Consider the following 14,297-nt stretch of genomic DNA (forward strand, 5'->3'; position numbering starts at 1 on the left):
CCCCCAGACCATCACATGCAGTTCCACAGCAACTATAGGATTGGAGCACTCACCCCAAAGTCTCCAGACATGAACATGGCATGCCCAAACTAAACCTGGATTTGTTGCTGTAGACAACCCATTTCCACTCCGCAGAAGTCCATTTTAGTTGTTCACAACTAGCCAAGCACCCGGAAATGGTTCCGACAGACACGGGCCTGTAATAATGGTGCCACCCGTCTCTCGCTGCTGGAAAATGAAACAGTTGAAGCTGCTCTTTCTTATGAGATGATCATACGATCCTCTTTACTGGTGGTCAGTCAAGAGCATTCTGAGCCCGGTCGCCTTATGTGTCCCCTTACACATGCACTGGTCCCAACACCTAACAGTCTGGTCAGAATGGCCCAGTTGGTGGGCAGTTCATCAAGCTTCTCATATCCCAATAATGCTCCCCTCTCAAACTCTGGGTGAAATCTCTTGGATTGCGTTGTCAGTGTCTGCCGCCCTTTCTGTACACACGGCATACTACATGGATTTATCCCCAACTTGACTCCTCCTAAGATACAAGCTTTCCACAAAACAAGACAATTTGTGAACTATCCCTGTGAACGTTGTCAGACTGAAGAACGTGCCGTTATCTTGTTTTATGAATTTTAGTTGTTTTTAAATGTGAATTTGTTACATACGGTATGTATAATTAAAGTTACAGATTTGTTTTTTATAAGTTCTATTTAGGCTTCTTTCAGACATAGTGGGAGGGGGGAGGCTTGTAAAAAGCACCATATATCATTTACAAGTATTTTTTTCAGTGAGGTGTTTTGGTTTTTTTCTTTTAGCATTTTTCTTTTTATTCTCAGGCACTTTTTTCCTCCTACAGTAATCTATGGGAGAACATCTGAGATGCTCTAACCATAAAGCCTGGTGTATTTGGGGCGGGGGGAGGATATCCTTGACACAAAAAGCACAAGACCAAAGAGGTAAAACACAACAAAAAAGAGGGGAAAGAAAGAAAACCTAAAACATTGTGTATGGTGCATATCATGCTTCCTATTGCCCAACAGCCAACATCTAGCCACAGCGGTTTTCTTGCTGCAAAATGCTATGTGAAGCCATCCTTATGAGTTCATCTGGAACAGTGTTTCTCAACTCCAGTCCTCGGGGACCCCCAACAGGTCATGTTTTCAGGATATCCTATGGTAACAACACCTATGGCAATGTCTGAGGCACTGGAAATAATTACATCACCTGTGTAACAATGAGGAAATCCTGAAAACGTGACCTGTTGTGGGTCCCTGAGGACTGGAGTTTAGAAACCCTAATCTAGAGCAGCCATGCACAACCTTTTCCAGTCCAGGGCCACAATAAAACTTGATAGGGTATTCCCGCCTTGAGACAATCCACAGCATATTAAAAGTCTTTGCTATAAATGTCTGATGGGTGCAGGTTCCACTTTTGGGACTCCCACCTATTAGGAGCATTGGGGTCCTATTCTCTCGAATTGGTACTCTAGAGAGGAGGAAACCAAACACATGGCTCTCTCCATTGTAGATTATAGATGATGCAACATCCAAGAATTTTACAAGTCCCATAAACTACAATGGAGAAAGCCACATGTATAGTGGGACACCTCTGACTCATATACTCCTTTCTGGAGTACCAAACGGGTTAAGGGTCCCCATTTTCCTGATTTAGAGGAGGCCTAAAGATGGCCACATAGTGCACCATTAGTACTTGTCCGTTCTTGAGCTGGGTGCACCCCTCTTCGCTTTAACAGGTGGTTGTGGGCCTCACAGAATGGCATTGCGGCTGCAGGTTGTGGACCACTGATCTACACTCAGTGTTGTGCAATACTTGGTGGTAGTGCAGTGTATAGTTACGTTTTATTTTCTTGCCTCCCTAGTCAGATTCTTCTGATACCGCTATCACAATATAACATTTATTACAATAGCCAGGAATGACACACGGCAGCCCCAGATCATCAAAAAAAAAATCTTAATTTATATGTTACCATATGCAAGCAGCAAATTTTGTATTGAATGCTCTGATGTGAAGCATGTAAGTATTTGAGACTTGTTTAGCAGCAGAATGGTTAATGTCATCATTTTGCACATTACATCTTTTACATTTAATAGAAACAATATAGTGAAATTTATTGCAGATTATTGTTAACTATATGCCTGCTGGAACGCAGGGTGATTTTTTGGGTTTCTTCCTTCTTTCTCTCCTATCTTTTCCTTCCTTCTTGTTTTGTCTTTTAGGCTTTGCACTGCAGGGTTTTGGTTCTGGTGGAACTGATGGTGTTGTAGCTTTGAATGTTTCATGCTTGACTATAGGGGTAACGGTGGTAATCGTAGAATCTACATTCCTCATTGGTTCATCATTTAGGATATCATTGAATGGATCCTGTCTGTGTCCTAGGTCCAGGATGGAGTCTACTGGTCTGTTTGTCACTGACCCCCTCTCATTTTTGACAATCTCCTCCCCCCAAATGTCTTTTGAGGGAGACTTGATATTATCGTTGTTGAGCTGATTCTTCCTTTTTCCTTTAAGACCTTTTCCTTTTTGACCTTTTCCTTTTTGGCCTTTTCCTTTTTTGTTCTTTCTCTCTTTCTGCTTTTTGTCTTTATTCTTCTTTGGGGTTTTCTCAGTCATCATCTGATCAGGGGAAGTGGTTGGACTTATTGTTACCATGATCTTCAGGAGATCCTCAGTGGCTTGCATGACTTGGCCTAGAGTTGGTTGTCCTGGTGGTAGCTCTAAAGATGGCACCTGACCAGCTTCTTTGTCCTTTGGCTTTAGAGGCTTATCTATAAGTTTTCCTCCATAATCATAGAGTCCAGACTCTCTGGGAACGGCAAGTGATTCATTTTCGTACTTTTTACACCTGAAAGGAAAACCATGTAAGTATTATAGTCTAGATTCACTAAAAACAGCCATGGGAACAATGAATGACACAAAACCACAGAAGAGTCCGGGACCAAGGGACCATTTAATGGGTTGGTACCCAGGTTTCCATTTGGCTAATAGCTGCCACATCTATTGATTCTTGGCATGGGGAAGCTTGTCCCATTGGACTCCTTGTCTCTCCTTGCATTGAAGATCATGCATACAATATCTATTCTTTGAACTTACATGGTTTAAGCCTAAAGAAGAACATCACATCTTACCTCTTACTATTGTTACAATTATGAGTTATTGAAACCCATGTGCAACAAAATAGATATTAACTTTATTTGCATCCAAAAAAAGCCTGTTGTCCGGCTCTCTTTGACTTTCCCTCACCTTGATCCTATTGGGCAGGAGACATGTTTAATTAGCAATGTAGATTCATGATTAATTACGCATTAATCACTTTAAACAAGGAATGAAGACACCAGACTATGCATCATATACCGCAAAACAACATTTATTAGGAGGGACTTTGTGTTGCCTTTGGACTATAAGAGAATAACATTTCTTTGAGGAAAAAACAGACCTTTGTCATCATTAAAAGAATTTAGAATCTTGTCCAGTTGAGAGACCCAAATGACCTATCACGTTGAAAGGGTAGAGCCCAAAAGTGGGTTTTTGATGAGATGTTACCAGATCATTTTTAAGTCCAAAGTGCTCTCCTTGCATTGGTTACTGCTGGTGTTTTGGAAGCAAGCTTTCAAGGTAGGTATACTTGTAGAGGGAGCATGGCTACAGGGCTTCACCAAAAGCGGGGGGGGGGGGGGGGGGGGACTAGAGGGAGCCACCCTCTAGCCCCGCCCTCTCCCCACTATGGGGAAATCCTCTCACCCCATCTCCATGGGGAGAGAGGAATTTCCCAGCAGCGGAGCAAGAGGGCTATCCCCGCTGCGGGGAGAGAGGGGGTGAAGCTAGAGGGCAGTTCAATCTAACCCCCACTTGGAGAAGCAATGTAGCCCCACACCCTCTCTCTCCCTGCTACAGGGATTCCCTCATTCTCCCCTGCAGTAGGAACTCATTATTTCCCCGCTGCTGGGGAATGCCAGCATTGTGCTGAGATGAAGGGGGTTCCCCAGGAACTCCCTTCATCTCCCTCTCTCCCTGCTGCGGGAAAATTCCCCCAGCCCCGGGGGAGATGAAGGTAAACCCCGTGGAGTCGTCCTCATCACCGCAGGGACTAACAAGAGCTTAAAGCGGGACATTTAAAATGTGCTTCTAGCTTTAGTGGCTCAGCAGCACTCCCTCCCTACTTATCTCCCTTTGTCTTCCATTCCATTTTTTTTACACCCATATGTCCCCATGTGAATGAGCCCAGAGTATCTTGGGTAAGTTGACTTAATCAGATTCTGTCCTGGCGATTGGAAGAGAAGTCAAAGCAACTTTACAAGATGATGTAGATGTTGTGTAGCCCTTCTTCATCAGGGAATCTGTTTTCCTATCCATTAGCGCTTTTAAGACTGAGGACTCTTCGACTGGAAAATGGATTTTGTCAACAATTTACCAACTGGAAGGTTCAATTTAGGTGCAGAATCTCTGATACACTCTTGGACCTAATTTATAGAGATTTCAAACCATGAGCCAGTATCCAATTTCTTTTCTGGTTTCACCCAATGCTGAAGGAGCTCTGAAAATCCAGTGATCAGGAAGATGTTTTCTGCTGTTCAAGCAACGCCATTCACATAAACACATGGAGCGCCCCACCTGTAGGCAACACAATATGCGCCAACAGGTGGATGCACAACCTGCACTGCTGATCGGAAATCAGAGCAAATGGTGACGCAACTTACCTGGATCCTATGTACTAGACAGGTAACATAAAAAAAACACATTGTGAAGGAACAGAAGCCACCTTCTATGTACATGGCATCAGCCTGGCAGCAAAGGGCTGGAAAGGTAAAGAGGCAAAGACCAATCTCTGTTAGTCACCCATGACCCTGCACAGTCCTGTCCAGCAAGACAGAAAGAAAGAACAGATGGTCCGGTGTCTTTGTCCCTTATTTATAGTGGGTAGTGACCAATTAATCATAAATCTGCATTGCTAATTAAACAAATCTTCTGTCCAATAGAATCAGGGGTGTTTAGTCCTGGAGACTTAATTGCCTTGCATTGACCAATTTGCCTACATGCTTGTTCCTTAATACTGGTCTTGGCTTGCAAACAAGTGACTCTGTAATGCCATCGAGTGGAAATAGTTTAGACAATGCCCAGTCTCTTACTTACCAACCATACCAATGTCTCTCCACACACTGCTCCTTAAATGCCAACTCAAAGCATTGCACCTGGATGACATTAAAGAAAGCCTGTCCTACAACCCGAGAAGCCGTATCGTTCACCTTCCGAAGGCAGTCTTTAAATCTAAAAGCAGAAATAACAGAATGTCATTAAAAATAATGCAAGAACTACCGATGGTCTTTAAGGGGTAGAAGTTCAGTTATTTACATACAATGGTTTATTACGTTCTAATTATAGATGAGCGAGTATACTCGCCAAAGGCAATTGCTCGAGCGAGCATTGCCTTTAGCGAGTATCTTCCCCGCTCGAGACTGCAGGTTCAGGTGCCGGCAGCGGGCACGGAGCTGCGGGGGAGAGCGGGGCGGAACAGAGGGGAGATCTCTCTCTCCCTCTCTCCCCCCCGCTCCCTCCTGCTGACAGCCGCTACTCACCGCTCCCCCGCGCCAGCACCCGAACCTGCAGTCTTGAGCGGGGGAGATACTTGCTAAAGGCAATGCTCGCTCGAGCAATTGCCTTTAGCGAGTATACTCGCTCATCTCTAATTCTAATATATAAAAAAAATGATGTAATTAAAGAAATATTAATTGTCCCACAAAAAAACAAGCCCTCATACGGATGTGTCAACAGAAAAATTAAAAGATTATGGCTTTGGAATGAGACAATGAAAAAAAAACTGAAAAACCTGTTAGTCATTAAGGCGCAAACAGTCTTTGGTACTAAGGGTTTAAGAAAAGTCCCAAATTTTTGTGTAAAATTGACGTGCACCATTATGTGTGACTTTTTTACACCAATTTACTCTCTGAAGGTGATCGATAAATCTGGGCCATTAGTAAAATATTAACTTTAGAATATTCTCTTGCTCACTTCCGTAGTAGAATCATTGTTTCATCAGACTAAATGGCCAAGAAATACTTTCCACTTATTGTTAGTTTCTGTCCTTCAAGGTAACCGACTGGTATGTGCATTCAATATAGTTTATACCAGACGTAATTCTTCCACTCAGGGACATGGCCCGTTATCACTTAGTCCCAATTATTTTCCCATCTTGTCTTAGTTCATGATGTCTTGTTTTGTGGTCCAGTATTTAAACATTGCATTCCATTGATAAATAGGAATAAAGGTCACAGTGACTGGAAGTTTCTCTCTAGAGTCGGATTTAGGTAGACAAAACGTCCTATCAACCATTCTGCCTGAGAGAGACAATGCTACTATATATTCTGTACTCACTGTAGTTGCGCCAATCCTCAAAAGACGTCCTACAGTTTCCTCAGGGCATGCACATACATCCCCATAGACATGTCAGAAAAATGTTGCTACTCCATCTGCTAACTTGGTACGAGTTTGGCCCTTGCCTATACAATGAAGCTTCTTGAAGGACCAATGGCCACGGGCGGGAAGATCCGCAAATCAAGCCGCCCATAGGGAAATATGAGCACCCACAAATTAAATAAAGCATGTAAATCTGAATTGTGGACCTTCTGGTCCGGAAAATAAATCGTAGCATGCTCCATTTTAGTGCGGATCCTGCACACACTGCTTCCATTGAAGTCAATGGAAGCTGTCCGATCCGCGACCCATCTGCAATTGAATTGCGGACGGGCTGTGGATTCTGCATGGAAAGCAGGAGTTTAAAAAAACAAACTCTACTGCGCATGTGCAGCGGTGCTCTGGCCAGCGCTTGCGCACACATCCGCAGTAGAGAAAAAAAGAAGACCCGGTAGGGTAAGCAGGGTCCTCGGCCATGGGCAGGGTCGGATTCTGCTGCGGGCTCCCGCATGCGGGATCTGACCTGCCAGTGGATATGAGCCCGAAGAAAACTACTCAAAAGTGCATTGAACAGTGGTCTTTTTGAGGAGTGGTCTTTTCAAAGAGGATGGCCAGTAGTGTTGAGCGAACCAATCCGGGAGAACCATTTTTCAGGTCGAACTTTGCAAAAAGTTTGGTTCAGCACAAACCCAAACAGGGTTCTACTAGGTTTGTTCACTCAACACTAATCCTGAACACTGATGTATAACACTGTCTAACAGCCGTAAAAGCCTTGTATAACACTCAGAGTGTTTTATGGTTCTTAGTGTTATACACCAGTTTTAGCAGTATTGGTAAACTTCTGGTTCAGTCCAAACTAAATCAAACCAAACCAAACTTTTTGCAAAAGGTCAATGAATCGGTCACACCGAACTTTTCAAAAGTTCTCTCATTACCAATGTCCAGTATATATAATATATAGTGGAACCGAAAAATTTGTCACACGAAACCTGGTCAGGAAAAGGGAGTGGTCTTCTCAAAGAGATGGCCTTTTGGAGGGGCTTCACTATACATGCAATGCATGATTACTTGGTGGACGTACAGCAGGGAACTTACTTGTCATCACACTCGCAATGGCTGATGGTGTGCCAGAAGTAGTTTCTGTAGCCATAGCTGTAGGTAAAGGGATGGATGACATGTTCACAATGATCATGAGTTCTACAACATGAGTCCGTCTCTTTATGCTCACCTATACAATGAGAGAAATAAAAAAAAAACATTGAAAGTAGAGTCCATATCATTGGCTAATGTGAATGAAATTCATATAATATTGTAGAACTGTGAAGATATTCAGCTCAATGTCATAAAAAGGAGTTGCAAATACATACTTACATGTACGCTCATAGACACATAGGTCCACATTTACTGAGCAATTTACATATGGTCTTAGCATAACGGTGTCAAAAAAGTTACAAGTGATGGCACTGCCAAATTTGGACCAAATATTGCAACTTTTTTCAGCACTTGCCAAGTTTGAAAAAGTAATGAGAACTGGGTGTGGCCTTCAATGAGAGGGTGTGGTTTGCAAGCATTAGTTAAAATTTTTAAAGGGGTTGTCCCATGTCTGGCTGTTTTGCTGCAGGAAACAGCTGGTGAGTCTCATTCATTTTAATAGGTCTCAGCCTGCAGTACCAAACCCGGCCACTGCGCAATGTAAGGAGCTATTTGCTTCCTGCAGCAAAACAGCTAGAAGTGGAACAGCCCCAGGAAATGGCACAAATGTTGGCACAAATCCAAACCTTCCTAATAACAGGCATAGATTTGTTATTCTGACTCGTAGACAGTCCTAAATACACCAAATTTGTTAAGAGCCATGTAATTTTGAATACATTTGTTGCATATCATTCCGACTATCTCCTCTCTTATACTGGCATAAATTACACCAGTCTTAGGAAATGTGGGCCATTGTATGTCCAGTTTTAGTTGCTACAGATTAGAATGTCTCCTATTTGCATTTCTTGCATTTTTTGGGAGATGAGGCCCATTCTGAGCGTTGCTATGGGACCCCATGACTTTTGTGTAGGCTGCTGAATGTATACTACATGTTGCACTGCTCTGCCACAGTATTGTAGCTATGCAAATGGCCAGACAGTAAGCAATCATGCCAGAAAGGTCTCACTAAGAGGTAAAGCTTGTCTAGATGTAAACTGTATGTGTGTGAAAACTTACTTTAACTAGACATAGCAGGTGGAGGCTGCAATAATGACTTGTATGAACAAAGTTTATTCCAACTCCGGATGGAATGGGAAAGGACAATCCTTTACACATACAGCCGCACACATTTTCACCCTGCAAAAAGTTGCTGACAAAGCCACATAACTCTGTAAATGTCATACTGTACTGCGCAAACTCCCCCATCCAATCCCCCCCCCCCCAAAAAAAAACAAAAAAACAATTAGCAGCGAGTATAATTTACATTACCCGGTGCCCCGATACACACTAAATGGGGTATAGCTAGGGAAAAGTGATATGGAAAAAGACCTGCGGGTACTAGTGGATTGTAGATTTAACTGGAGCAAACAGTGCCAATCAGCAAATAAAGTCTTGGGGTGCATTAAAAGAGGTATAGGGGCGAAGGACGAGAACATTATCCTCCCACTATATAAGGCACTTGTCAGGCCTCACATGGAATACTGTGTACAGTTCTGGTCACCGGTGCTCAGGAAAGATGTCACAGTGCTGGAGGGGGTTCAAAGAAGGGCAACTAAATTAATAAAATGAGTGAGAGGACTGGAATACCCAGAGAGGCTATCCAAACTGGGATTATTCACCCTGGAAAAAAGACGGCTAAAGGGGCGACCAAATAACTATGTATAAATACATGAGGGGACAATACAAGGATCTCTCTCCCATCGCTGCAGAGGATGCCTTCATCTCATTGGTTTAAATGGGGTGGCAGCAGCTCCGACCCCATTGAAAGCAATGGGCTAGCATCGTGGACCTCTGCCACAGCTGTGACAGCTGTGGCAGAGGTCCACGATGCTAGCCCATTGCTTTCAATGGCGTCGACGCTGCTGCCGCCAGCCCTATTGAAAACAATGGGCGATAGCGCAGATTTTTCTTAGCGCTGCGAGCCTTGAGTGAACACAACGCAAATGACAATGAAACCATTAAAAATCATTGGTTTCATAATCATGTGTTTTCACTCAGTCTCGCATCGCAGGAAAGTCTATCATTAGTGTATAAGAGCCCTTAGGCTAACTTCACAGTGCGATATCTGGCCGTGAATTGCAATATTGGGTCATCAACATGCGATTTCCCCACAGAATGCAAGGTGTTTTTATATCAAAACGACTTTGCATCACTTCAAGAAAGTAGCGATCCTCCGCCCCAGCTGTCAATAGAGTGTCTCCAATTGCTTTCAATGGGGAGACCTCGCATCGCACCGCACTTCTGTGCACCTAGCACGCGGTGTGATGCTGCCACCAGCCCTATTAGGTACAATGGGCAATGTGATGTGAGAGCACACTCCAAGATAGGACATGCTGCAATGTGTTTCACGCATCGCATTTAAGAGAATAGGGTTCATATTTATGCAACACACAAATCTTGTGTGATTTTCTCGGCCGTGTGAAAACGGCCTTGAAAAAGCCACTGTGAAGGCTCAAATACTGCCGTAGGTGAATAGGACCATTTAGGGCTGCTGCACACGGCGCAGATTATGCGTTTTGGTGCACGCATTTCCAAACTGGGAAAAAAATATGCAACATGCTCTATTTTTGTGTGCATTTGCAAATGGGGGGGGGGGGTGCAAATGCTGAACTGCGCTATTTTGCGGAGAAATTGCTAACACCGGGGATTAATTAGTTTGCACAGCCTGTTACATCACAGCACAGGTATGTCCCACACCAATGTGAACGGTCCTGGCAGTGCAGAAAAGTACAGTAAAAAGTGCTGATACATGCACAATAGCTTGCAATAGCGCTCCCTTCACGGCGCCAATATGTTGCGCTATTGTGAGAGCCCTTATGGTGTCTTCACACGTGCAGAATTAGCCTGCATTACGCACCACCAGATGCTGTGAATTCCACACCACAATCCGCAGCCTCCCTGAGGATTTTGATGCAGAATTAAAAAGGGCTTAATTCTGCCATTAACTCCACATCGAAATCCACTGCTGGACCTGCAGGTTTTGTAGTGGAATTCTGCAGCGGCTTTTGGTGCCTGTTGCGGGCTAATTCCGCCCATGTGAAAGAATCCATACACAGAGTGCATAGGATAACGTAGGATAGGTAAGGTGACCCGTCATCCCGACTTAGGCAGGACAATTTCGATTTGGGACCCTGTGTCCCCACAGCAGCGCTGAGAAAAGGAGCAGCGGCGCTCTGAAGACCAGGAGAAGGTAAGTATATGGGTTTCAGATGGGCTTCTACTACTACTGGGGCTACTATGGGGGTCACTGTTACTACTAGGGTCATTATAGGGGACTCTATTAATAATAGTGTCCCCTATATCAGCCCCAGTAGTAATAGTATTACTACTGAGGCCACTGTGGGGATCACTATTACTAATAGAGCCAATATAGGGGACACTATTACTACTGAGGCCTCTATGGGGATCACTATTACTACTGGGGCCACTGTGCGGGTCACTATTACTACTAGAGCCAATATAGGGGACACTATTACTACTGAGGCCTCTATGGGGATCACTATTACTACTGGGGCCACTGTGCGGGTCACTATTACTACTAGAGCCAATATAGGGGACACTATTACTACTGAGGCCTCTATGGGGATCACTATTACTACTGGGGCCACTGTGGATGCAGCTCTTTCTCTTCTGTCCAAAGGCCAGTCAGTCGGGCGGAAAGCAGACGGACCCGATTATAATCAATAGGGTCTACCAATCGCTGTTCAGTTCTGGTCAGAGACGGAGCCATTCGGCTGCGGGTATTCCCCTTTCTGCTCCCCAAACAGAGCAGGAAAGAAGAATCTCCAGGGCAGTTTGAAAGCTGCCTTAGAAACACTAGGATGACTCTCTAAATGCAAGTTGTATTTACACACATCCATCCATTCATCTTATCATATACATCCATGTCTCGTGGACCTTGCCACGTTTTCCAATAATTTTGCATGTTATGTGCAGATGGTTGATATCAACTAAGATAACTGGAAATTGCAACATACATATCTATCGGATAGTCATACAGGGCTGCAGTTCAGTCAAAGACATGAAGTAACCTTGGGAAATGTCTGTAATATTGTACATAGTGAGGCAGCAGCAGAATGACTCTACATAACTACTTATCACAGTATCTGATGATACTCCTTGTTCTTTCACCTACATTGTCTAATCGCTTTCCTCTTTATTCAGTTTTTGTCTGCAGACTACTCGCCTCTACCCAATACACTATTATCTGTTGTATGGGACACATATTAACTCTGTGAAGCCCACTAAGAAATTAGTGGGCACCTATTTATCTACATTCTATAAATATGTGTATTCTGGTACATGGTGTACCCTTAAAGGGGTATTCTGGGCACGGACTAAGATTTTAAAATCTAATGTACATCATCACAATAAGTCATTTTGTAATAGGGTCACTGTACAAGGTCTAGCTATTTTATTCATTTTATTCATTTTCTCTGTTATGTGACCCTATGCCTGAAAAATATCTCCACTTCCTCTGACATCTTGTCCGCATTTGCTACTTCCTCTCCTGTCCATACCCTTCAACTTCCTGTGAGCAGTGCATGATGGGAGGACAGGAGTGGAAGCACTGCACTGTATTGCTCATGTGCAGATCAGAGTGCTGGAAGCTCCTGTCTGTCTGAAGGAAGTTGGTGCTAGTAAGTTGCAGGACCCGTGAGCTGTGGGCGGAGCTACAGTGCTGGCCAATAAGCAGGCGGCATGCCGGAAGTTGTAGGGAACTGCCTACAGTTGTGTTTACTGTGGAAGTGATACATGTAAGCACAGTGGCAGATTGGTGGCTGCAAAGGACAAAGAAGAAGAGGGTCTAAAGCGGCAGGTTGCCGCTACTTAACTGTACCTCCAGAGTTCAGCATTTTCAGAGTTTCTATTTTGTCTCCGGAAAACCCCTTTAATTCAGGGTAGATTAACAGAGCGTAAACTGATGTGGATGCAATGTAAGAAAAGCAAATGTTCAGATGGAGGGGGTATTCTTTTTTCTATTTTCTACTTCTGCTATAAAGCTACAGTAGCTTACACCAATATGCATCATGTAATAATGGAACTAAATTGCCAAAAATCTCCTTCTATAACTCACATCCTATAGTAATATACACTGTTTTAGTACTATACCTCTACCATGCAGTGATGGACATACTGTGCAACATTGTAGCTAGACCAAGGAGATGATATTTTACATAGTATATATTCTGGGCATTGAAGGTAAGCAAATGTTAACTATTTAAGCATTGGTTTGGGGCTGGAAGGCAGCGCCGCTAGTGTTTCTTTCAATTGGATTATTGGACTGCTTTGCATTAGAGGCTGTGTAATTCTGCAGCTTTCTCTCAGATATACGGTTAAGACAAGTTCCTAAAAGTTCCTGCTGCAAACATGTTAGATTTGCAATTACTTGATCTTCTATATTAGTCAATGTCCATGTTTGCAGGTCTTAAATCATCACTTTAGCATTGTGCAAAAAAAAGAGAAGAAACTATAAAGACGTTTAACAAAGTTCACTGCAAGTAGCAGCTTCTACACAATAAGTTACACAGCAGCACTCAAGCAATAGCTTTCAGAAACTGTGACTGCACACCTAAAACTTTCAGTCTGAAGTCATAGAGAAGAGTAAAGCAAGTCCTCTTACCTAGATCACCTTTTTCTACAGCATTGTTTCCAGCTCCACACCAGAGTGTTCCTGGGTAGGTGAAGCCCCTCTTGACTCTGACATGCTGCTCTCTGGATCCTCCTCTCCTTCCAGAGGTGTCTGCACTCAAGAAGATCAAGCATGCCATCCTGGCTTCAGTAAAACCCCCAAAGCCAAAGTCCAACACCCCATCCTGTCTTTTCCTCTGACAATGGGAGAGAAAGTCCTTGACAGTCTCAGCATCTTCATCCAAAGAACATGCCACCAACTGCCTCCTCTTGTCCCATAGGGAGGTCAGCAGCTCGTCACCATCAGTCACTTGGTACTGAGCATGGTGACCCTGAAAGGACAGCTGGGCACAGTCATGTACACCTCCACTACTCCATTCACCAAGAACCCCTAACACCCCATATACAAACACGCTTATTAAGAGAGCCAGCATCTCCCCCCTAGGTCTCCAGGAAGTTCAGCACCACAATCAGGAGACAGCACCAGCCTAGAGCCAAGTTCCTTTATAAGGGGGCTTTACAAGGTGGTCTGAGCAGCGACGTTTGGGAGGAGGGACTTGTGGATCAGTAATGTCTCGCTCTCTCTGTCCCCGCATAAAGCCTTCGGATCTTTTAACTTATACTGCAGCAGTCTTAGCAGGGAACTTGTGTCGCTACTGTAGGTTTGGGTCATTGCAAATAATCTCTTTCGACAATTCTATAAGATTGTATATCTAACCCTCCCATATATATATATATATATATATATGCATTTCTAGCTTTTCATTCATTGAGTCAGATCAGATCTTCAGTAAATAGTTAAAAGACCATTACTAAAGCCTGAATTACATCCATGAAGTCGTACTTCCCTGCACATCTTTTATATCTGACATAATGGGGATAAATATTATAGTTTCTTTAGATAAAAAAGTTTGCTGGCTTTTCTGAAACTTCATTTACTCCGTAGTTTAATGATTACTTTTTGCAGTTGAAAGATGGTTACTTGCAATGCCATTATTAGATGTAACAATTTAATAAGAGCCCAAAAAGTTAGGAGGGACCACATTATG

At 43.5% G+C, this 14,297-nt stretch overlaps 1 protein-coding gene across 1 annotated transcript; it reads right to left on the reverse strand.

The window, feature by feature from the left end:
* Positions 1 to 2,046: 2,046 nt before the first annotated feature.
* Positions 2,047 to 13,696, reverse strand: PROCA1 (protein interacting with cyclin A1). The gene is made up of 4 exons (XM_066598588.1): positions 13,241 to 13,696; positions 7,522 to 7,654; positions 5,149 to 5,283; positions 2,047 to 2,863 (listed from the first exon to the last, which is right to left on the reverse strand). The coding sequence occupies exons 1-4, from the start codon at positions 13,680 to 13,682 to the stop codon at positions 2,149 to 2,151; spliced, it is 1,425 nt and encodes a 474-aa protein (XP_066454685.1). The 5' UTR covers positions 13,683 to 13,696; the 3' UTR covers positions 2,047 to 2,148.
* Positions 13,697 to 14,297: the final 601 nt, after the last annotated feature.

Source organism: Eleutherodactylus coqui, chromosome 4, assembly GCF_035609145.1.
Source record: "Eleutherodactylus coqui strain aEleCoq1 chromosome 4, aEleCoq1.hap1, whole genome shotgun sequence".
NCBI classification, from domain to species: Eukaryota; Metazoa; Chordata; class Amphibia; order Anura; family Eleutherodactylidae; genus Eleutherodactylus; species Eleutherodactylus coqui.